Consider the following 25,837-nt stretch of genomic DNA (forward strand, 5'->3'; position numbering starts at 1 on the left):
AATGGTAGATGTGCAGAGAAGATTAATGAATGTGCAAGTAGAGATACTGGGGTGCAAAGGAGCAAGATAAATAAATAAATACAGTATGGGGATGAGGTAGATAGATGGGTTGTTTACAGATGGGCTATGTACAGGTGCAGTGATCTGTGAGCTGCTCTGACATCTGGTGCTTAAAGCTAGTGAGGGAGGTAAGTGTATCCAGCTTCAGAGAGTTTTGCAGTTCGTTCCAGTCATTGGCAGCAGAGAACTGGAAGGAGAGGCGGCCAAAGGAAGAATTGGCTTTGGGGATGACCAGTGAGATATACCTGCTGGAGCGCGTGCTACGGGTGGGTGCTGCTATGGTGACCAGTGAGCTGAGATATGGCGGAGCTTTACCTAGCAGAGACTACGGGTCAGTCAGCAGTATGTTTGTGTAGAGCACTGCCTCCTCTCTCCCTTGGCCTAACTAACCCTAATCCTGTCCAGGTGGTGGCCTGCAGAGATCCATCACCCTCGGAACATCCCCACCAACATCCAGCACCTTCGCCACGAGATCGGAGAGTTCCCAGTCTTCTTCTTTGGTTCTAAGGACTACTTCTGGACGCACCAGGGCCGAGTTTTCCCCTACATGGAGGGAGACCGGGGCAGCAGGTTCCAGAGGAATGGGATAGGGAAGGTCTTCAAGAACGGTGAGCTGGAGTATACAGCCCGCCCCCCATCTTGATCATATTGTATCCTCTAAGCCAGGGTTTCCCTAACTCTGTCCTGCCACTCCCCCACCTGTTAGCCGTTGTGTCGTGCCAATGAACAGCCCTTAGCCGTTGTATATTGGTATATATATTAGCCGTGGTATATTGGTATATATATTAGCCGTGGTATATTGGTGTATATATATTAGCCGTGGTATATTGGTATATATTAGCCGTGGTATATTGGTATATATAGTAGCCGTGGTATATTGGTATATATAGTAGCGGTGGTATATTGACACCCCTTTGGGCCTTATTGCTTAATTATAGTATCACTTACAGTAACTGTCAACATGCGTACATAACATGGTCAAAGGTATGTGGACACCCTTCAAATTAGTGAATTAGGCTATTTTAGCCACACCTGTTGCTGACCGGTGTATAAAATCGAGCACACAGCCATACAGTCTCCATAGACAAACATTGGCAGTAGACTAGAACTCAGCGACTTTCAACGTGCACCGTCATTTCCAACTAGTCAGTTCACCAGATTTCTGCCCTGATTTACTAAGTGCTGTAATTGTGAAGTGGAAACGTCTAGGAGCAACAACGGCTCAGCCATGAAGTGGGGCGGCAGGGGAGCCTAGTGGTTAGAGTGTTGGACTAGTAACCGAAAGGTTGCAAGTTCGAATCCCGAGCTGACAAGCAACAAGTCTGTCGTTCTGCCCCTGAACAGGCAGTTAACCCACTGTTCCTAGGCCGTCGTTGAAAATAAGAATTTGTTTTTAACTGACTTGCCTAGTAAAATAAAGGTTAAAAAAATATTAAAAAAATAAAAAGTGGCAGGCCACACAAGCTCACAGAACGGGACTGCAGAGTGCTGAAGTGCGTAACGCGTTTAAATGACCTGTCCTCGGTTGCAACACTCACTACTGAGTTCCAAACTGCCTCTGGAAGCAACATCAGCACAAGAACTGTTCGTCTGGAGCTTCATGAAATGGGTTGACAGCCACAAACAAGACTAAGATCACCGTGTGCATTTCCAAGCGTCGACTGGATTGTGTAAAGCTCGCCGCCATTGGATTTTTGAGCAGTGGAAACGAGTCTTGAATCACCCTTCACCATCTGGCACATCTGAAGGGACAAATTTGGGTTTAGCGATGCCAGGAGAACGCTACCTGCCCCAATGCGTAAGTGCCAACTGTAAAGTTTGGTGGAGGAGGGATAGTTCCAGTGAAGGGACATCTTAACGCTACAGCATACAATCACATTCTAGACGATTCTGTGCTTCCAACTTTGTCGTAACAGCCCTTTCCTGTTTCAGCATGACAACGCCCCTGTGCACAAAGCAAGGTCAGACAGAAATAGTTTGTCGATCGGTGTGGAAGAACTTGACTGGCCTTGAGAGCCCGACCTCAACCCCATCAAACACCTTTGGGATGAATTGGAATGCTGACTAAGAGCCAGGCCTAATCGCCCAACATCAGTGCCCGACCTCACTTATGCTCTAGTGGCCGAATGAAACGGGGACTTGCTTCAATGTTCCAACATCTAGTGGAACGCCTTCCCAGAAGAGTGGAGGCTGTTATAGCAGCAATGTTCCTACATCTAGTGGAAAGCCGTCCCAGAAGAGTGGAGGCTGTTATAGCAGCAATGTTCCTACATCTAGTGGAAAGCCTTCCCAGAAGAGTGGAGGCTGTTATCGCAGCAATGTTCCTACATCTAGTCTTCCCAGAAGAGTGGAGCCTGTTATAGCAGCAATGTTCCAACATCTAGTGGAAAGCCTTCCCAGGGGGAGTGGAGGCTGTTATAGCAGCAATGTTCCAACATCTAGTGGAACGCCTTCCCAGAAGAGTGGAGGCTGTTATAGCAGCAATGTTCCTACATCTAGTGGAAAGCCTTCCCAGAAGAGTGGAGGCTGTTATAGCAGCAATGTTCCTACATCTAGTGGAAAGCCTTCCCAGAAGAGTGGAGGCTGTTATAGCAGCAATGTTCCTACATCTAGTGGAAAGCCTTCCCAGAAGAGTGGAGGCTGTTATAGCAGCAATGTTCAACATCTAGTGGAGCGTCTTCCCAGAATAGTGGAGGCTGTTATAGCAGCAATGTTCCAACATCTAGTGGAAAGCCTTCCCAGGGGAGTGGAGGCTGTTATAGCAGCAATGTTCCAACATCTAGTGGAAAGCCTTCCCAGAATAGTGGAGGCTGTTATAGCAGCAATGTTCCAACATCTAGTGGAAAGCCTTCCCAGAGGAGTGGAGGCTGTTATAGCAGCAATGGTGGAAAGCCTTCCCAGAAGAGTGGAGGCTATTATAGCAGCAGTGTTCAACATCTAGTGGAGAAACCTTCCCAGAAGATGGAGGCTATTATAGCAGCAATGTTCCAACATCTGTGGAAAGCCTTCCCAGAAGAGTGGAGGCTGTTATAGCAGCAATGTTCCAACATCTAGTGGAAAGCCTTCACAGAATAGTGGAGGCTGTTATAGCAGCAATGTTCCAACATCTAGTGGAAAAGCCTTCCCACAAGAGTGGGGGCTGTTATAGCAGCAATGTTCCTACATCTAGTGGAAAGCCTTCCCAGAAGAGTGGAGGCTGTTATAGCAATGTTCCAACATCTAGTGGAAAGCCTTCCCAGAATAGTGGAGGCTGTTATAGCAGCAATGTTCCAACATCTAGTGGGAAAGCCTTCCCAGAAGAGTGGAGGCTGTTATAGCAGCAATGTTCCAACATCTAGTGGAAAGCCTTCCCAGAAAAGTGGAGGCTGTTATAGCAGTAAGGGGGACCAACTCCATATTAATGCCAGAGATGTTGGAATGACATGTTAGAGCAGACTTTTGATCATGTAGTGTGTGAATGTACAGTTGAAGTCGGAAGTTTACATACACCTTAGCCAAATACATTTAAATTCAGTTTTCACAATTCCTGACATTTAATCCAAGTAAATATTCCCTGTTTTAGGTCAGTTAGGATCACCACTTGCGAAATGTCAGAATAATAGTAGAGAGAGTGATTTATTTCAGCTTTTATTTCTTTGATCACATTCCCAGTGGGTCAGAAGTTTACATACACTCAATTAGTATTTGGTAGCATTGCCTTTAAATTGTTTAACTTGGTTCAAACATTTCGGGTAGCCTTCCACAAGCTTCCCACAATAAGTTGGGTGAATTTTGGCCCATTCCTCCTGATAGAGCTGCTGTAACTGAGTCAGGTTTGTAGGCCTCCTTGCCCGCACACGCTTTTTCAGTTCTGCCCACACATTTTCTATGGGATTGAGGTCAGGGCTTTGTGATGGCCACTCCAATACCTTGACTTTGATGTCCTTAAGCCATTTTGCCACAACTTTGGAAGTATGCTTGGGGTCATTGTCCATTTGGAAGACCCATATGCGACCAAGCTTTAACTTCCAGACTGTCTTGAGATGCTGCTTCAATATATTCACATAATTTTCCTCCGTCGTGATGCCATCTATTTTGTCAAGTGCACCAGTCCCTCCTGCAACAAAGCACCCCCTCAACATTATGCTGCCACCCCCGTGCTTCGTGGTTGAGATGGTGTTCTTCGGCTTGCAAGCCTCCCCCTTTCTCCTCCAAACAAAATGATGGTCATTATGGCCAAACAGTTACATTTTTGTTTAATCGGACCAGAGGACATTTCTCCAAAAAGTACAATCTTTGTCCCCATGTGCAGTTGCAAACCGTAGCCTGGCTTTTTTTTTTATGTCGGTTTTTGAGCAGTGGCTTCTTCCTTGCTGAGCAGCCTTTCAGGTTATGTCGATTATAGGACTCGTTTTACTGTGGATATAGATACTTTTGTACCTGTTTTCTTCAGCATCTTCACAAGGTCTTTTGCTGTTGTTCTGGGATCGATTTGCACTTTTCTCACCAAAGCACGTTCATCTCTAGGAGACTTAACGCGTCTCTTTCCTGAGCGGTATGATGGCTGCATGGTCGCATTGTGTTTATACTTGCGTACTATTGTTTGTACAGATGAACGTGGTACCTTCAGGCATTTGGAAATTGCTCCCAAGGATGAAGCAGATTTGTGGAGGTCTAGAATTTTGTGATTTGAGGAGGTTTTGGCTGATCTCTTTTGATATTCCCATGGTGTCAAGCAAGGAGGCACTGAGTTTGAAGGTAGACCTTGAAACATCCACAGGTACACCTCCAATTGACTCGAAGGATGTCAATTAGACTATCAGAAGCTTCTAAAGCCGTGACATAATTTTCTGGAATTTTCCAAGCTGTTTAAAGGCATAGTCAATGTAGTGTATGTAAACTTCTGACCCACTGGATTTGTGATACAGTGAAATCATCTGTCTGTAATCAATTGTTGGAAAAATGACTTGTGTCATGCACAAAGTAGATGTCCTAACCGACTTTCCAAAACTATCGTTTGTTAATAAGAATTTTGTGGAGTGGTTGAAAAAGGAGTTTTGATGACTCCAACCTAAGTGTAGGTAAACTTCTGACTTCAACTGTGTGTGTGATAGATATATATATATATAAGTGAAGCACTTACAATGCAAGTGGCGCATTGATACTTTTTCCAGTTTTCAGTGATCAGTTTTCCTTGGGCTTTTCGATGAAACGCAGGCTCTGTTATAGTCACAGCCGTGATTTAACCAGTTTTAGAAACGTCAGTGTTTTCTATCCACACATACTAATCATATGCATATACTATATTCCTGGCATGAGTAGCAGGACGCTGAAATGTTGCACGATTTTTAACAGAATGTTTGAAAAAGTAGGGGTAGGATTAACAGGTTTTAAGACTGTTGGAAAAGCATTCCAGGTGAAGCTGGTTGAGAGAATGGGTGGCTTCTTTGAAGATTCAAAAAAATATTATGATTTAACTCTTTGATTTTCTACATGATACCATATGTGAAGAGGTGATTTCGGGATGCTGGCCTTCTAGGCAGAGTTGCAAAGAAAAAGCCACATCTCAGATGGGCCAATAAAAATAAAAGATGGGCAAAAGAACACAGACACTGGACAGAGGAACTCTGCCTAGAAGGCCAGCATTCCTGAGTCGCCTCTTCACTGTTGACGTTGAGACTGTGGTTTTGCGGGTACTATTTAATGAAGCTGCCAGTTGAGGCGTCTGTTTCTCAAACTAGACACACTAATGTACTTGTCCTCTTGCTCAGTTGTGCACCGGGGCCTCCCACTCTTTCTTTCTTGTTAGAGACAGTTTGCGCTGTTCTGTGACGGAGTAGTCCACAGTGTTGTATGAGATCTTCAGTTTCTTGGCAATTTCTCGCATGGAATAGCCATCATTTCTCAGAACAAGAATAGACTGACGAGTTTCAGAAGAAAGTGATTTGTTTCTGGCCATTTTGAGCCTGTAATCAAAGTCATAGCTGATGATGCTCCAGATACTCAACTAGTCTAAAGAAGGCCAGTTTTATTGCTTCTTTAATCAGGACAGTTTTCACCTGTGCTAACATAACTGCAAACAGGTTTTCTAATGATCAATTAGCCCTTTAAAATGATAAACTTGGATAAGCTAACACAGCATGCCATTGGAAAACGAGTGAGGGTTGCTGATAATGGACCTATGTAGATATTCCATTTAAAAATCTGCATTTTCCAGTTTAACAATTTCTACACTGTATTTCTGATCAATTTGATGTTATTTTAATGGACAAATAATTGCTTTTCTTTTTTCAAAACAAGGACATTTCTACATTTCTACTTCTACTTTTGAACGGTAGTGTGTATATATATATATATATATATATATAACCTCAAGTCTTGGGTATGATTCTAAGTTAGGGACACCTGTGTTTGGGGAGTTTCTCCCCTTTCTGCAGATCCTCTCAAGCTCTGTCAGGTTGGATGGGGAGTGTCTCTGCACAGCTATTTTCAGATCTCTCCAGAGTTGTAAGATCGTGTTCAAGTCCGGGCTCTGGCAGGGCCACCCAAGGACATTGAGACTTGTCCTGAAGCCACTCGTGCCTTGTCTTGGCTGTGTGCTTAGGTTGTTGTCCTGTTAGGTCAACCTTCGCCCCCAGTCTGAGGTCCTGAGTGCCTCGAGCAGATTTTCATCATGATATCTCTGTACTTTGCTCTTTCCCTCGATCCTGACGAGTATTTTTGTATTTATTATGGATTCCCTTTAACTGCTGCCCTACTCTTCCTGGGGTCCAGCAAATTTAAGGCAGTTCTAACATTTTAAAAGCATTACAATACATACACAGATTTCACAACACACTGTGTGCCCTCAGGCCCCTACTCCACCACTACCACATCTACAGTATGTGTGTTTGTATAGTCCGTATGTTATTGTGTTTATGCATGTCTGTCCCTATGTTTGTTGCTTTCACGGTCACTGATGTTCCATAATTATCTTTAATCTTTATTTTAATTATACTGTGTGTGTGTGTGTGTGTCTCTTCACAGTCCCCGCTGTTACATAAGGTGTATTTTTCTGTTTTTTAAATCTAATTTTACTGCTTGCATCAGTTACTTGATGTGGAATAGAGTTCCATGTAGTCATGGCTCTATGTAGTACTGTGGAATAGAGTTCCATGTAGTCATGGCTCTATGTAGTACTGTGGAATAGAGTTCCATGTAGTCATGGCTCTATGTACTACTGTGGAATAGAGTTCCATGTAGTCATGGCTCTATGTAGTACTGTGGAATAGAGTTCCATGTAGTCATGGCTCTATGTAGTACTGTGGAATAGAGTTCCATGTAGTCATGGCTCTATGTAGTACTGTGGAATAGAGTTCCATGTAGTCATGGCTCTATGTAGTACTGTGGAATAGAGTTCCATGTAGTCATGGCTCTATGTAGTACTGTGGAATAGAGTTCCATGTAGTCATGGCTCTATGTAGTACTGTGGAATAGAGTTCCATGTAGTCATGGCTCTATGTAGTACTGTGTGCCTCCCATAGTCTGTTCTGGACTTGGGGGCTGTGAGGTGGGGTATCCATGGGTGTCTGAGCTGTGCACCAGTAATTTAAACAGACAGCTCGGTGCATTCATCTTGTCAATACCTCTCATAAATACAAGCAGTTATGAAATCAATCTCTCCTCCACTTTGAGGCAGGAGAGATTGACATGCATATTATTGACGTTAGCTCTAAAACTAGGGCCTGTAGGACCTGCCTTGCTGATAGTGTTTAAGAAGGCAGCGCAGCGCTTTATTATGGACAGACTTCTCCCCATCTCAACTACTGTTGTATCAATATGTTTTGACCATGACAGTTTACAATCCAGGGTTACTCCAAGCAGTTTAGTCACCTCAACTTGCTCAATTTTCACATTATTTATTACAAGATATAGTTTAAGTTTACAGTTTAGTGAATGATTTGTCCCAAATACAATGCTTTAATGATTTCATAAACCTTGTTTCTTAAAGCTACATATGTTAACATGGGCTATTTTGAGCACTTCTTCTCGGATGCTTGTTTCTATTGTTTTACTGGGAAGCTTAGCAGAAGTAGATATGGTCATGTTGTTTATGTTAGTGTAGGGTGAGCTGCACACAGTGGACTTTTTTATGGCCTCAGTGCTATCAGTATTAAATCTGGTTCGTAGGCACATGATTACTGCATACAATAGCTGTAGGAACAGGGCAGTTAGAGGGACACATATTAGGTTACTTTGTCTTTCAACGCCCCTGGTATAATGTACATTAACTGAGCTGGGCTTGGGTCATTGATAGGTCATTGTCTCAATGTATAATTCTCTGAAGTAATCCAGGAACCCAATGATTTGTCCACAAAAGTTACACCCATTAAACTGCAATCACGTAGCCAGTTGTGAAGAGAGATTCCTGCTAAAGTGTTCAATGCCACTATTCAGCGAGGGCACAGGGCCAGATTTGATGGGTCTTTTATTAGTGTCTAGCAGAGAGCCAATCAGCTCACATTTCTTGCCATGGAGCAAGAAACACTTACTTTTGGTCAAAGTTCAAAAGTACGTACTGCAGTGCATCTCTTAATGGACTGCACTAGATTTGACAGTTCTTGCTGTGAGATGTCAACCCACTTTTCCACCAAGGTCCCGGACATTTCTGTGGGGGAATGGCCCTAGCCCTCACCCTCCGATCCAACAGGTCCCAGACGTGCTCAATGGGATTGAGATCCGGGATCTTCACTGGCCATGGCAGAACACTGACATTCCTTTCTTGCAGGAAATCAGACTTACTGCTCGTTCTATGCGTGGTGGCATTGTCATGCTGGAGGGTCATGTCAGGATGAGCCTGCAGGAAGTGTACCACATGAGGGAGGAGGATGTCTTCCTGTAACACACAGCGTTGAGATTGCCTGCAATGACAACAAGCTCAGTCCGATGATGCTGCGACACACCGACCACGACGGACCCTCCACCTGCAAATCGATCCCGCTCCAGAGTACAGGCCTCGGTGCAACGCATTCCTTCGATGATAAACGCAAATCCGACCATCACCCCTTGTGAGACAAAACGGCGACTCGTTAGTGAAGAGCACTTTTGCCAGTCTTGTCTGGTCCAGCGATGGTGGGTTTGTGCCCATAGGCAATGTTGTTGCCAGTGATGTCAAGTGAGGACCTGCCTTACAACAGGCCTATAAGCCCTCAGTCCAGCCTCTCTCAGCCTATTGGGGACAGTCTGAGCACTGATGGAGGGATTGTGCGTTCCTGATGTAACTCGGGCAGTTGTTGTTGCCCTCCTGTACCTGTCCCGCAGGTGCGATGTTCAGATGTAGCAATCCTGTGCAGGTGTTGTTACACGTGGTCTGCCACTGTGAGGACGATCAGCTGTCCGTCCTGTCTCCCTGAAGCGCTGTCTAAGGCGTCTCACAGTACGGACGTTGCGATTTATTGCCGTGGCCACATCTGCAGTCCTCAGGCCTCCTTGCCGAAGGCACGTTCACGCAGATAAGGATCTCTGGGCATCTTTTGGTGTTTTTCAGAGTCAGTAGTAGAAAGGCCTCTTTAGTGTCCTAAGTTTTTATAACTGTGACCTTAATTGCCCACCGTCTGTAAGCTGTTCGATTCTTAACGACCGTTCCACAGGTGCATGCTCATTCATTGTTTATGGTCCATTGAACAAGCATTGGAAAAAGTGTTTAAACCCTTTACAATGAAGATCTGTGAAGTTATTATGATTTTTACTAATTATCTTTGAAAGACAGGGTCCTGAAAATGGATGTTTCTTTTTTTGCTGAGTTTATAATTACATGTTATAAATATATTGGTTATAGTATAACTGTAAGACAACAGAATATAACAATATAATCTCTCTCCAGCGCTGTTGGAGGCGGAGACTCGCTTCAAGGAGATCAAGATGGAACGTGAGGCCAAGGAAGCGCAGGAGAACAACCGGAAACCACCTCCGTACAAATACATCAAGGTCTGAACTCTAACCCTTTAACGGTACTCTTAATTCTGTCGTGAAACTGTCTAACCCAGTCCATCAAACTCAGTTCAACCCAGTCCAGTTTTGATATATTCCATGTATGTAATAGTTGTTCTCCCCTGTGTGTGTGTGTGTGTGTGTTCTGCAGATCAACAAGCCCTGTGGCCGGGTGCAGGTCTACACAGCCGACGTGTCGGAGATTCCCAAGTGTAACTGTAAGCCCACGGACGAGAAGCCGTGTGGGTTTGAGTCAGAATGCCTGAACAGGATGTTGATGTACGAGTGCCACCCTCAGGTCTGTCCCAACGCAGAGCGATGCTGCAACCGGGACTTCACCAAGAGACACTACCCAGAGACGAAGATCATCAAGACTGCTGGCAAGGGCTGGGGCCTGGTGGCACTACGGGATATTAAGAAGGTATATTTATTATATATACAGTGCATTTGGAAAGTATTCAGACCCCTTGACTACATTTTGTTACTTTTACAGCCTTATTCTAAAATTTATTATTTCGTTTTTTCCTTCATCAATCTACACACGATATAATGACAAAGCAAAATAGCATTTTATAATTTTTCAAATGTATTAAAATATCCAATTTACCAAGAATTCAGACCCTTTATTCAGAACTTTGTTTAAGCACCTTTGGCAGCGATTACAGCCTCGAGTCTTCTTGGGTATGATGCTACAAGCTTGCCACACCTGTATTTGGGGAGTTTCCTCTCAAGCTCTGTCAGGTTAGATGGGGAGCGTCGCTGCACAGCTATTTTCAAGTCTCTCCAGAGATGTTCGAGTCCAGGCTCTGGCTGGGCCACTCGAGGACATTCGGAGATTTGTCCTGAAGCCACTCCTGCGTTGTCTTGGCTGTGTGCTTAGTGTCATTGTCCTGTTGGAAGGTGAACCTTCGCACCAATCTGAGGTCCTGACTGCTCTGGAGCAGGTTTCCATCAAGGATCTCTGTACTTTGCTTTCGAGTTCATCTTTCCCTTGATCCTGACTAGTCTCCCAGTCCCTGCCACTGAATAATGCTGCCACCACCATTCTTCACCATAGGGATGGTGCCAAGTTTCCTCCAGACGTGACGCTTGGCATTCAGGCCAAAGAGTAAACTCTTGGTTTCATCAGACCAGAGAATCTTGTTTCTCATTGTCTATGTCGTTTAGTTGCCTTTTGGCAAACTCCAAGTGGGCTGTCGTGCCTTTAACTGAGGAGTTGCTTCCGTCTGTACTCTACCATAAAGGCCTGATTTGGTGAAGTGCTGCAGAGATGGTTCTAAAGGTTCTCCCATCTCCACAGAGGAGCTCGGGTGTCAGTGACCATCGGGTTCTTGGTCACCTCCCTGACCAATGCCCTTCTCTCCCCCAATTGCTCAGTTTGGCCGGGTGGTCAGCTCTAAGAAGAGTCTTGGTGGTTCCAAACTTCTTCCACTGGGAGGCCACTGGGGACCGTCAATGCTGCACGATCCTGTCTCGAGCCTGTCAACACTCTGAGCTGAGCTCTATGGAGAATGAACTTCAACACTGCAGAAATGTATTGGTACCCTTCCCCAGATCTGTGCTCGACACAGTCCTGTCTCTGAGCTCTATGGAGAATTCCTTCCACCTCATGGCTTGGTTTTGCTCTGACATGTACTGTCAACTGTGGACCTTATATAGACAGGTGTGTGCCTTTCCAAATCATGTCCAATCAATTGAATTGACCACAGGTGGACTCCAATCAAGTTGTAGAAACATCTCAAGGATGATCAATGGAAACAGGATGCAGCTGAGCTCTATTTCAACTCATAGCAAAAGGTCTGAATACTTATGTAAATAACGTATTTCTGTTTAAAAATACAGTGGGGCAAAAAGTATTTAGTCAGCCACCAATTATTGCAAGTTCTCCCACTTAAAAAGATGAGAGGCCTGTAATTTTCATATTTATTTTCCACCATAATTTGCAAATAAATTCATTAAAAATCCTACAATGTGATTTTCTGGATTTTTTTTTCTAATTTTGTCTGTCATAGTTGAAGTGTACCTATGATGACAATTACAGGCCTCCCTCATCTTTTTAAGTGGGAGAACTTGCACAATGGGTGGCTGACTAAATACTTTTTTGCTCCACTGTATATATATACATTTGAATACAACAGGTGTAGTGGGCCTTGTGAAATGCAACAGGTGTAGTAGACCTCACAGTGAAATGCTGAATACAACAGGTGTAGTAGACCTCACAGTGAAATGATGAATACAACAGGTGTAGTAGACCTCACAGTGAAATGCTGAATACAACAGGTGTAGTAGACCTACTACAGTGAAATGCTGAATACAACAGGTGTTGTAGACCTTACAGTGAAATGCTGAATACAACAGGTGTAGTAGACCTCACAGTGAAATGCTGAATACAACAGGTGTAGTAGACCTCACAGTGAAATGCTGAATACAACAGGTGTAGTAGACCTCACAGTGAAATGCTGAATACAACAGGTGTAGTAGACCTCACAGTGAAATGATGAATACAACAGGTGTAGTAGACTTGAACCACAGTGAAATGCTGAATACAACAGGTGTAGTAGACCCTCACAGTGAAATGCTGAATACAACAGGTGTAGTAGACCTACAACAGGTGTATTAGACAGTGAAATGCTGAATACAACAGGTGTAGTAGACCTCACAGTGAAATGCTGAATACAACAGGTGTAGTAGACCTCACAGTGAAATGCTGAATACAACAGGTGTAGTAGACCTTACAGTGAAATGATGAATACAACAGGTGTAGTAGACCTCACAGTGAAATGATGAATACAACAGGTGTAGTAGACCTTACAGTGAAATGCTGAATACAACAGGTGTAGTAGACCTCACAGTGAAATGCTGAATACAACAGGTGTAGTAGACCTTACAGTGAAATGATGAATACAACAGGTGTAGTAGACCTCACAGTGAAATGCTGAATACAACAGGTGTAGTAGACCTTACAGTGAAATGCTGAATACAACAGGTGTAGTAGACCTTACAGTGAAATGCTGAATACAACAGGTGTAGACCTTACAGTGAAATGCTGAATGAAATGCTGAAACAGGTGTAGTAGACCTCACAGTGAAATGCTGAATACAACAGGTGTAGTAGACCTCACAGTGAAATGCTGAATACAACAGGTGTAGTAGACCTTACAGTGAAATGCTGAATACAACAGGTGTAGTAGACCTCACAGTGAAATGATGAATACAACAGGTGTAGTAGACCTCACAGTGAAATGCTGAATACAACAGGTGTAGTAGACCTTACAGTGAAATGCTGAATACAACAGGTGTAGTAGACCTCACAGTGAAATGCTGAATACAACAGGTGTAGTAGACCTCACAGTGAAATGCTGAATACGACAGGTGTAGTAGACCTCACAGTGAAATGCTGAATACAACAGGTGTAGTAGACCTCACAGTGAAATGCTGAATACAACAGGTGTAGTAGACCTCACAGTGAAATGCTGAATACAACAGGTTACCAAGAAATGCTTACTTACAAGTCCATAACCAACAATGCAGTTAAAAAAATAGTTAAGAAAATATTTACTAAATAAAGTAATAAATTAACAATGGCTACATACAGGGGTTACTGGTACGAGGACATGTTTAGGGCCTTCCTTTGACACAGCCTGGTATAGAGGTCCTGGACGTCAGGAAGCTTGGTGTGTACTGGGCCGTACACACTACCCTCTGTAGCACCTTACGGTCAGATGCTGAGCACTTACCATACCAGGAGGTGATGCAACCAGTCAGGATGCCCTCAGGTTCAGCTTTAGAACTTTTTAAGGATCTGGGGACCCATTCCAAATATTTTCAGTCTCCTGAAGGGGAAATGGTGTTGTCTTTAATAATGGGAATTGATGGGAAATTATGTAAAATATATCACTAGCCACTTTAAACAATGCTACCTAATATAATGTTTACTTACCCTACATTATTCATCTCATATGTATATGTATATACTGTACTGTATATCATCTACTGCATCCTTATGTAATACATGTATCACTAGCCACTAACTATGCCACTTTGTTTACATACTCATCTCATATGTATATACTGCACTCAATACCATCTACTGTATCTTGCCTATGCCGCTCTGTACCATCACTCATTCATATATCTTTATGTACATATTCTTTATCACTTTACACTTGTGTATAAGGTAGTAGTTTTGGAATTGTTAGCTAGATTACTTGTTGGTTATTACTGCATTGTCGGAACTAGAAGCACAAGCATTTCGCTACACTCGCATTAACATCTGCTAACCATGTGTATGTGACAAATAAAATTTGATTTTGATTTGGTTGGACCATGATAGTTCGTTGGTGGGCAACAAGGAAATCTGTAATCTGATTTGGTGAGGGTATATCTGTGATCTGATTGGTGAATACTTCTCCGCAGGGTGAGTTTGTGAATGAGTACATCGGAGAGCTGATCGATGAAGAGGAATGTCGCTCCAGGATCAAGTACTACCAGGAGAATGACATCACTCACTTCTACATGCTCACCATCGACAAGGTATCCTCCCTGGTGTAGTACACTATCCTCCCTGGTGTAGTACACTATCCTCCCTGGTGTAGTACACTATCCTCCCTGGTGTAGTACACTATCCTCCCTGGTGTAGTACACTATCCTCCCTGGTGTAGTACACTATCCTCCCTGGTGTAGTACACTATCCTCCCTGGTGTACTATCCTCCCTGGTGTAGTACACTATCCTCCCTGGTGTAGTACACTATCCTCCCTGGTGTAGTACACTATCCTCCCTGGTGTAGTACACTATCCTCCCTGGTGTAGTACACTATCCTCCCTGGTGTAGTACACTATCCTCCTGGTGTAGTACACTATCCTCCCTGGTGTAGTACACTATCCTCCCTGGTGTAGTACACTATCCTCTCTGGTGTAGTACACTATCCTCCTGGTGTAGTACACTATCCTCCCTGGTGTAGTACACTATCCTCCCTGGTGTAGTACACTATCCTCCCTGGTGTAGTACACTATCCTCCCTGGTGTAGTACACTATCCTCCCTGGTGTAGTACACTATCCTCCCTGGTGTAGTACACTATCCTCCCTGGTGTAGTACACTATCCTCCCTGGTGTAGTACACTATCCTCCCTGGTGTAGTACACTATCCTCCCTGGTGTAGTACACTATCCTCCCTGGGTGTAGTACACTATCCTCCCTGGTGTAGTATCCTCCCTGGTGTAGTACACTATCCTCCCTGGTGTAGTACACTATCCTCCCTGGTGTAGTACACTATCCTCCCTGGTGTAGTACACTATCCTCCCTGGTGTAGTACACTATCCTCCCTGGTGTAGTACTATCACTCCTCCCTGGTGTAGTACACTATCCTCCCTGGTGTAGTACACTATCCTCCCTGGTGTGTATCCTCCCTGGTGTAGTACACTATCCTCCCTGGTGTAGTACACTATCCTCCCTGGTGTAGTACACTATCCTCCCTGGTGTAGTACACTATCCTCTCTGGTGTAGTACACTATCCTCCCTGGTGTAGTACACTATCCTCCCTGGTGTAGTACACTATCCTCCCTGGTGTAGTACACTATCCTCCCTGGTGTAGTACACTATCCTCCCTGGTGTAGTACACTATCCTCCCTGGTGTAGTACACTCCTCCCTGGTGTAGTACACTATCCTCCCTGGTGTAGTACACTATCCTCCCTGGTGTAGTACACTATCCTCCCTGGTGTAGTACACTATCCTCCCTGGTGCAGTACACTATCCTCCTGGTGCAGTACACTATCCTCCCTGGTGCAGTACACTATCCTCCCTGGTGTAGTACACTATCCTCCCTGGTGTAGTACACTATCCTCCCTGGTGTAGTACACTATCCTCCCTGGTGCAGTACACTATCCTCCCTGGTGCAGTACACTATCCTCCCTGGTGCAGTATCCTCCCTGGTGCAGTACACTATCCTCCCTGGTGTAAGTACACTATCCTCCCTGGTGTAAGTACACTATCCTCCCTGGTGTAAGTACACTATCCTCCCTGGTGTAAGTACACTATCCTCCCTGGTGTAGTACACTATCCTCCCTGGTGTAGTACACTATCCTCCCTGGTGCAGTAAATGTACATTTTTGTCATTTAGCGGATGCTCTAATCCAGAGCGATTTACTGTCACTGCATTCATCTTAAAATAGCTAGGTGGGACAGCCACATATCATAGACGGCTACTTTATTAATAAAAAATATATATCAGCGTATCAGAGCTAGTAAAGGGGGAGGGGGGGTTTGTGGGTGGTGCTGTGGGATTATTTAAAATTCTTATTGAAGAGGTTGGGTGTCAGATGTTTACGGAAGATGGGCAGGGACTGCTGTCCTAGCGTCAGCGTTCCACCACTGGGTTGCCAGGACAGAGAAGAGCTGTCTGCTCCAGCATTGGAGGACCTGCCTGTCTGTGGCCGTGTCTTTGACTGCCAGAGCCAGAGGAACAGTATTGCTTTGGGGATGTTACACTCAAGATCTCTGTGACATTACAGAAAACAATACTACATACTATATAGCTATAACTAGCTCTAAGTCAATACTAGACATCTGTAGCTCTACTTCAATACTAGACATCTGTAGCTCTACTTCAATACTAGACATCTGTAGCTCTACTTCAATACTACACATCTGTAGCTCTACTTTAATACTACACATGTAGCTCTACTTCAATACTACACATCTGTAGCTCTACTTTAATACTATACATCTGTAGCTCTACTTTAATACTATACATCTGTAGCTCTACTTTAATACTACACATCTACAGCTGTATCAATCTTCATCTGTTACTGCATACCTCTTCACCAGCCTGACCTGTGTTTCCAGGATCGGATTATAGACGCCGGCCCTAAAGGGAACTACTCCCGCTTCATGAACCACAGCTGCCAGCCCAACTGTGAGACGCAGAAATGGACGGTGAACGGAGATACCAGGGTTGGGCTCTTCGCTGTCTGTGACATCCCTGCTGGTGAGAATCAACCATCTCCTTGGTTAGGTCATTATTGTAAAATACTTTACTCAATGACTTGTGTGGTTAGAGACGTCTAATGCTGTTTGGTTTATTGACATAATGTCAGAGTTAGTTGTGGTAATATTCTATTGTTGTGGTATACAGGGACAGAGCTCACCTTCAACTACAACCTGGATTGCCTTGGTAACGAGAAGACTGTGTGTCGCTGTGGGGCTCCCAACTGTAGTGGTTTCCTTGGAGACCGGCCAAAGGTGAGTTGGCATCTCTTGGTACATACAGAAAAGACGAGTAGATTTTCAACATCCATACTTTTCCAACAGTTCCATCTGTTCCACGGGGTCATCTAACAGACCTCTGACTGTTGTTTCCTGTCCAGGCCTCTGACTGACTGACTGTTGTTTCCTTTCCTGACTGACTGACTGTTGTGTCCTGTCCAGACCTCTGACTGTTGTTTCCTGTCCAGACCTCTGACTGTTGTTTCCTGTCCAGACCTCTGACTGTTGTTTCCTGTCCAGACCTCTGACTGTTGTTTCCTGTCCAGACCTCTTGACTGTTGTGTCCTGTCCAGACCTCTTGACTGTTGTGTCCTGTCCAGACTTCTGACTATTGTTTCCTGACCAGACCTCTGACTGTTGTTTCCTGTCCAGACCTCTTGACTATTGTTTCCTGTCCAGACCTCTTGACTATTGTTTCCTGTCCAGACCTCTTGACTGTTGTTTCCTGTCCAGGCCTCTGACTAACTGACTGTTGTTTCCTGTCCAGACCTCTGACTGTTGTTTCCTGTCCAGACCTCTGACTGTTGTTTCCTGTCCAGACCTCTTGACTGTTGTTTCCTGTCCAGACCTCTTGACTATTGTTTCCTGTCCAGACCTCTGACTATTGTTTCCTGACCAGACCTCTGACTGTTGTTTCCTGTCCAGACCTCTTGACTGTTGTGTCCTGTCCAGACCTCTTGACTATTGTGTCCTGTCCAGACCTCTGACTGTTGTTTCCTGTCCAGACCTCTGACTGTTGTTTCCTGTCCAGACCTCTGACTGTTGTTTCCTGTCCAGACCTCTTGACTGTTGTGTCCTGTCCAGACCTCTTGACTGTTGTGTCCTGTCCAGACCTCTTGACTGTTGTGTCCTGTCCAGACCTCTGACTGTTGTTTCCTGTCCAGACCTCTGACTGTTTTCCTGTCCAGACCTCTTCACTGTTGTGTCCTGTCCAGACCTCTTGACTGTTGTGTCCTGTCCAGACCTCTGACTATTGTTTCCTGTCCAGACCTCTGACTGTTGTTTCTGTCCAGACCTCTTGACTGTTGTGTCCTGTCCAGACTTGACTGTTGTGTCCTTCCAGATGTCCAGACCTCTGAGTTGTGTCCTGTCCAGACCTCTGACTATTGTCCAGACCTCTTGACTGTTCCTTGTTTCCTGTCCAGACCTCTTGACTGTTGTGTCCTGTCCAGACCTCTTGACTATTGTTTCCTGTCCAGACCTCTTGACTGTTGTGTCCTGTCCAGACCTCTGACTGTTGTTTCCTGTCCAGACCTCTTGACTATTGTGTCCTGTCCAGACCTCTGACTGTTGACTGTCCAGACCTCTTGACTGTTGTGTCCTGTCCAGACCTCTTGACTGTTGTTTCCTGTCCAGACCTCTTGACTGTTGTGTCCTGTCCAGACCTCTGACTGTTGTTTCCTGTCCAGACCTCTGACTGTTGTTTCCTGTCCAGACCTCTTGACTGTTGTGTCCTGTCCAGACCTCTGACTATTGTTTCCTGTCCAGACCTCTGACTGTTGTTTCCTGTCCAGACCTCTTGACTGTTGTGTCCTGTCCAGACCTCTTGACTGTTGTTTCCTGTCCAGACCTCTTGACTGTTGTGTCCTGTCCAGACCTCCTCCAGACCTCTTTTCCTGTCCAGACCTCTTGACTGTTGTGTCCTGTCCAGACCTCTTGACTGTTGTGTCCTGTCCAGACCTCTGACTGTTGTTTCCTGTCCAGACCTCTTGACTGTTGTGTCCTGTCCAGACCTCTTGACTGTTGTTTCCTGTCCAGACCTCTGACTGTTGTGTCCTGTCCAGACCTCTGACTGTTGTTTCCTGTCCAGACCTCTTGACTGTTGTGTCCTGTCCAGACCTCTTGACTGTTGTGTCCTGTCCAGACTTGACTATTGTTTCCTGTCCAGACCTCTGACTTGTTTCCTGTCCAGACCTCTCTGACTGACTGTCCTGTGTCCTGTCCAGACCTCTTGACTATTCCCGTCCAGACCTCTTGACTGTTGTTTCCTGTCCAGACCTCTTGACTGTGACTGTGTCCTGTCCAGACCTCTTGACTATTGACTATTGTTTCCTGTCCAGACCTCTTGACTGTTGTGTCCTGTCCAGACCTCTTGACTATTGTTTCCTGACCAGACCTCTTGACTGTTGTTTCCTGTCCAGACCTCTTGACTGTTGTGTCCTGTCCAGACCTCTTGACTATTCTTCCTGACCAGACCTCTGACTGTGTTTCCTGTCCAGACCTCTTGACTATTGTTTCCTGTCCAGACCTCTTGACTGTTGTTTCCTGTCCAGACCTCTTGACTGTTGTGTCCTGTCCAGACCTCTTGACTGTTGTGTCCTGTCCAGACCTCTTGACTGTTGTGTCCTGTCCAGACCTCTGACTGTTGTGTCCTGTCCAGACCTCTGACTGTTGTGTCCTGTCCAGGCCTCCGGTTTCCAGGCCGCGGAGCCCAAGGGGAAGAAAGCCAAGAAGAAAGTGAAGAAGCGTCGGACACGGAACGAGGGGAAGGAGTCTGAGGACGAGTGTTTCCGCTGTGGAGACGGAGGGCAGCTGGTTCTGTGTGACAAGAAGAGCTGCACCAAGGCCTTCCACCTCTCCTGCCTGGACCGAACCAAGAGACCCTTTGGTAGACCCAAACTTCTAACTCTGGACAGATGGCTATTCTAATGTTATGTGTATATTATATTTCAGGGCGCTGGGACTGTGTACAGTACCAATCAAAGTTTGGACACCTACTTATTCCAGGGTTTTTCTGTATGTTTACTATTTTCTACATTGTAGAATAAGTGTTGACATCAAAACTATTAAATAACACATATGGAATCATGTAGTAACCAAAAAAGTTTTAAACAAATCAAAATATATTTTATATTTGAAGTTCTTCAAAGTAGTCACCCTTTGCCTTGATGACAACTTTGCACACTCTTGGCGTTCTCTCAACCAAAACATTTCTGCAGCATTGAAGGTCCCCAAGAAGACCGTGACCTCCATCAGTCTTAAATGGAAGCTTGGAAACACCAAGGCCTTGGTCAGGGAGGTGACGGGAGTAGAAGCCAGGCGTTGTACAAGATCTTCAGTTTCTTGGCAATTTCTCGCATGGAATAGCCTTTCTTTCTCAGAACAAGAATAGACTGACGAGTTTCAGAAGAAAGTTCTTTGTTATCCTGATTTAAAGATGCCAGAAACAGTTTTCAGCTGTGCTAACATAATTGCAAAAGGGTTTTCTAATGATCAATTGGCTAATCCAAGTTTATCATTTTAAAAGGCCAACACAACGTGCCATTGGAAAACAGGAGTGATGGTTGCTGATAATGGGCCTCTATATTCTATAAAAAAAATCTGCAGTTTCCAGCTACAAGTCATTTACAACATTAACAATGTCTACACTGTATTTCTGATCAATCAATATTATTTTAATAGACAAGGACATTTCTAAGTGACCCCAAACTTTTGAACGGTAGTGTATATGCTGAACAAAAATATAAATCCAACAATTTCAAAGATTTTACTGAGTTATAGTTCATAGAAGCAAATCAGTCAGTTGAAATAAATTCATTGGGCTCTAATCTATACATTTAACATGACTTGATTGGGCAGGGAGCAGCCATGATTGGGCAGGGGAGCAGCCATGATTGGGCAGGGGAGCAGCCATGACTGGGCAGGGAGCAGCCACGACTGGGCAGGGGAGCAGCCACGACTGGGCAGGGAGCAGCCACGATTGGGCAGGGAGCAGCCATGATTGGGCAGGGGAGCAGCCATGACTGGGCAGGGGAGCAGCCACGACTGGGCAGGGAGCAGCCACGACTGGGCAGGGAGCAGCCACGATTGGGCAGGGAGCAGCCATGATTGGGCAGGGGAGCAGCCATGATTGGGCAGGGGAGCAGCCACGATTGGGCAGGGGAGCAGCCATGATTGGGCAGGGGAGCATCCATGATTGGGCAGGGGGAGCAGCCATGACTGGGCATAGACCCACCCAGTTGGGTGAAAGGTCTGCCCAGCCAATCAGAATCAGTTTTTACCCACAAAATGGCTTTATTACAGACAGAAATACTCCTCAGCACTATTTGTGATCTTTTATTGTCCCCAGCACAAGTGTAATGATCATGATGTGCCACACCTGTCAGGTGGATGGATTATCTTGGCACAGGAGAAATGCAAACAACATTGACGATAAGCTTTTTGAATATAACATTTCAGGGATTGTTTTATATATTTCAGCTCATGAAAAACACATGTTGCATTTTATATTTTTGTTCAGTGTATGTTTATGTTTCAGGGCGCTGGGACTGCCCGTGGCACCACTGTGACGTGTGTGGGAAGCCATCTGAGGCCTTCTGCCAGCTGTGCCCCAACTCATTCTGCAAGAACCACCAGGAGGGGGCGCTACGGCCCTGGCTCCACACCGGACAACTCTGCTGCCAGGAGCACGATGACCCCTGACCTGGAGCGGACTGACTGATCAGGTGCCTCTAAATGCTCCAAGAGAGGCCGACCTGCAGCAGAACATGACCCAACTCCATAATAATGTTTTCAATATGACTGACAGCACTGTATGTCTCTCTCATCAGGGATTTTCTCAACAGCTCATTCAACCAATCGGGTCCTTCCACTCAGCTTGTACCTGTTGTGTTTGTCTGCACTGTGGTAGAAAGCACAAAGACAACATGGCACCTCAGACAGATACAGCATTAGTCTCATCATTCCTCTCCCCAGTAGTTGTGTGTATATATATATGTATGTATATGAAAGACCAAAATGAAAATACTGGAATATTGTTAGTACCAGGTTGAAACTGTTTTTATCTGAAGTAATATCGTAAGGCACTATGGATAAGTCTTGACTTACATTTACTATAGGCAAGTACTGCATATTGTTTTCATTTGAGTAATGTGATGCCCACCTGTTCAGAGTTATTAGAGCTGAAACTCCATCACGTTGCTGCTGACCTCTATATGTACCTGTGGCTTTAATACCGGAATAAAGAGGACTTATTTGAAGTTAGTTCAGTACACTCTTAATTTTTTTGTCCAGTTTGTGGTCCACGATCTGCTGGAGAAGTCTAACATTTACACATTGTCTAATGACAGCTGATTCTCAATCCCTTAACCTGTCCAGGAAACACATTGAGGTGTTTTTAAGAGTGAATTTATTTAAGACATGACAGAACTGGTCATAACAATGATGCAGCCGTCAATGGTACAAAATACTTTTCTGTAAAATAATTTGTTCCAAGCCCAGCCATCCTGTGTCTTTAGTGCAAACACTAATAATAAAGGTGGTTTCAGTCTTAAGCTCTGGGCGTTTTTGCCTTATAGACAGGTCCTAGATCAGACCCGCCCTGCTCATACCGTATCGCTGAAGGTCAGTGTTAGTGGAGGCAGCATTTGTCCACTCAATCAGAAATTCAGAAATGACCTTTAAACGTCGATCCCACCATCTAACACATCAGCGATCGCTTAAACACTAACCTTCCTGACTGTCTATCTAGTTCATTACTCAAACACCACAGCATCAGCAATTGTTGGTTCAAGGGTTTCTAGAAATATTATTCTGACTCATTGTATGGTTTCAGGTTAAATTTCCATTCATTTTCTACTAATCATTAATGCTTGACCATTCTTTGATTGCAAGTGCTATAATGTGATTTCCAAACTACAAATTAAATACATGGCTTATGCTTCAACAAAAAAAGTTGTCAGGTGTGATTTTGTTGAGGCTATGAGCATGTCTAGAGTTAATTGTTATAATACATTCACTGAAAAATAATCTTAACTTTTTATTGATAACAATTGAAAATATATACAACATTACAAATGATAAAATAAATATCAGTTCTGTAAATTTGATTATAAAAAGCAACCTTGGGCTAGCTTCATTTTCTATAAACATGGTGCTGTTTGTTTCAAGTGTTGTTGCATGTCATCAGGAGGCTAGAACCCCTTGGTGGATGATGTCAGAGCCATAGGCCCCACCTCAGCTGGTGGGCGTGACATGCCTTTCATGTCCAGCCCACTGGGCGGAGTTTCAGAATTAGCAGAAGAGTACCCATCGCTCTCTGTACGGAGTCGTCTCCTGGGGTACGACAGCTCACTGTGCAGTGGTCTGCTGTGGGGGCTGTAGGAGGGGGTTGGGGTTAGGGAGGTCTGCGCTGTGGGGGTTGGGGTTTGATGGCTCCTCCTTTGGCCTCTCGCTCCTCTTCGGGATTCTGAACTTACCCCAGTTCTTAAGATGGCTTCCACCAGGCCCACTGGCCAGCCAACTGTTGTGTTTGGTTGTCATGGATACATTGGTGTCTCTAGGATCAGATTGGCTGTCTGTTCCGCTGAGCCTCACCTTCCTTCCCTTCACTTCAGTCACATGATCAGTAACCCTAACCCTCGTTAACCTGACCCTAGCCTCAGTCACATGATGAACCTTGATCCTAGTTAACCTAACCCTAGCTTCACTCATTCTATTGGCTGGTTTAGCATCAGTCATATCACTGACCCTACTGGCTGGTTTCTCACTGGCCTTTGACCCCAGTCTGGTTTTTGGCTTTGATTGAGAGCTTTCCTCTCCTCCTCTCCTCTCTGTTCCATTGTCCTCCTCTCCTGTCCTCCTCCATTCCCTGTTCCTTCTCTCCTCTCCTCCTCCTCCTCCTCCTCCTCCTATCCACCCTTCCCTGGTCCTCCTCTCTCTCCTGCTAATGCTCTTCTGCTGCTGCTCAGGTTCTTGGGCCTCCTTCCTCAGGCTCCTCCTACCCTCTATTCTGGGTCTGCTACTTTCTGTCTTCAGTTTGCTGGAGTTGTCCGTCTGTCCTCTGACGTGTCTACCCCCTCAGTCAGACTGTGTAGTAGATGTAGGCCTCCTCTCCGGTGCCCTCCCCTCCCTCGGTCTCTCCTCTGGGTCTTCAGGCCACTGTACCCCAACACCGCCACTGGGGCCAAAACCACACTGAGACGCACGCTGTCGTGCTCAGACACCTGATGAAGACAACACAGGGTTAGCACAGGTTCAACTGGACATTACACTGCTCTGCCTAAAGAGGGAAATATTCCACATTTAAACATCAGGAACATTAATATCCAACAAGGACACAGTAAACAAGTCATCCCCATGAATGAACATCCATCCCATCCATCCCATTTAGAATCAGAAAATCAGAATCAGATCCACATTTAGAATCATCCATCCCATTTCGAATCAAAACAGAACATTTAGAATCAGAACACTCCCATTTAGAATCAGAACAGAACATCCACCCCATTTAGAATCAGAACAGAACATCCACCCCATTTAGAATCAGAACATCCATCCCATTTAGAATCAGAACATCCACCCATTTAGAATCAGTTTAGAAATCAGAACAGGACAATCCCATTTAGAACAGAACAGGACATCCATCCCATTTAGAATCAGAACAGGACATCCATCCCATTTAGAATCAGAACAGGGCACCCATCCCATTTAGAATCAGAACATCCCTCCCATTTAGAATCAGAACATCCCTCCAATTTAGAATTAGAACATCCCTCCCATTTAGAATCAGAACACCCATCCCATTTAGAATCAAAACAGGACATCCATCCCATTTAGAATCAAAACAGGACATCCACCCCATTTAGAATCAGAACATCCCTCCAATTTAGAATCAGAACATCCATCCCACTTAGAATCAGAACATCCATCCCATTTAGAATCAGAACATCCATCCCATTTAGAATCAGAACACCCATCCCATTTAGAATCAGAACACCCATCCCATTTAGAATCAGAACAGGACACCCATCCCATTTAGAATCAAAACAGGATCCATCCCATTTAGAATCCCATTTAGAATCAGAACACATCTAGAATTCCATTTAGAATCAGAACATCCATCCCATTTAGAATCATTATCCATCCCATTTAGAATCAAAACATCCATCCCATTTAGAATCAAAACACCCATCCCATTTAGAATCATCTATTCCATTTAGAATCAGAACATCCATCCCATTTAGAATCAACAGGACATCCATCCCATTTAGAATCGGAACAGGACATCCATCCCATTTAGAATCAGAACAGGGCACCCATCCCATTTAGAATCAGAACATCCCTCCCATTTAGAATCAGAACAAGACATCCCATTTAGAATCAGAACAGGACACCCATTCCATTTAGAATCAGAACAGGACATTCATCCCATTTAGAATCAGAACAGGACATCCACCCCGTTTAGAATCAGAACAAGACACCCATCCCGTTTAGAATCAGAACAAGACACCCATCCCGTTTAGAATCAGCACACCCATCCCATTTAGAATCAAAACATCCATCCCATTTAGAATCAGAACAGAACATCCATCCCATTTAGAATCAGAATAGAACATCCATCCCATTGAGAAACAGAACAGAACACCCATCCCATTGAGAATCAGAACATCCATCCCATTTAGAATCAGAACAGGACATCCATCCCATTTAGAATCAGAACAGGACATCCATCCCATTTAGAATCAGAACAGGACACCCATCCCATTTAGAATCAGAACAGGACACCCATCCCATTTAGAATCAGAACAGGACACCCATCCCATTTAGAATCGGAACAGGACATCCAT

The 25,837-nt window shown here is 44.7% G+C and overlaps 1 protein-coding gene and 1 long non-coding RNA gene across 2 annotated transcripts in view; both read left to right on the forward strand.

Annotated features, from left to right (window-relative positions):
* Positions 1 to 22,243, forward strand: part of LOC118377970 (histone-lysine N-methyltransferase NSD2) — a 51,369-nt gene extending 29,126 nt beyond the window's left edge. Inside the window, 8 exon segments of the mRNA XM_052506502.1 lie at positions 466 to 668; positions 9,902 to 10,005; positions 10,160 to 10,429; positions 14,424 to 14,540; positions 16,851 to 16,992; positions 17,140 to 17,246; positions 19,677 to 19,878; positions 21,529 to 22,243. Coding sequence (XP_052362462.1) covers positions 466 to 668; positions 9,902 to 10,005; positions 10,160 to 10,429; positions 14,424 to 14,540; positions 16,851 to 16,992; positions 17,140 to 17,246; positions 19,677 to 19,878; positions 21,529 to 21,692 — 1,309 coding nt within the window. The 3' untranslated portion in view covers positions 21,693 to 22,243.
* On the forward strand, positions 12,187 to 14,413 carry LOC127922634 (uncharacterized). The gene is made up of 3 exons (XR_008111800.1): positions 12,187 to 12,250; positions 12,405 to 12,518; positions 13,114 to 14,413. It is a non-coding gene; the product is annotated as an uncharacterized LOC127922634 (long non-coding RNA).
* Positions 22,244 to 25,837: the final 3,594 nt, after the last annotated feature.

The sequence above is a fragment of the Oncorhynchus keta genome, unplaced genomic scaffold (genome assembly GCF_023373465.1).
Source record: "Oncorhynchus keta strain PuntledgeMale-10-30-2019 unplaced genomic scaffold, Oket_V2 Un_contig_2648_pilon_pilon, whole genome shotgun sequence".
Taxonomy (NCBI): domain Eukaryota; kingdom Metazoa; phylum Chordata; class Actinopteri; order Salmoniformes; family Salmonidae; genus Oncorhynchus; species Oncorhynchus keta.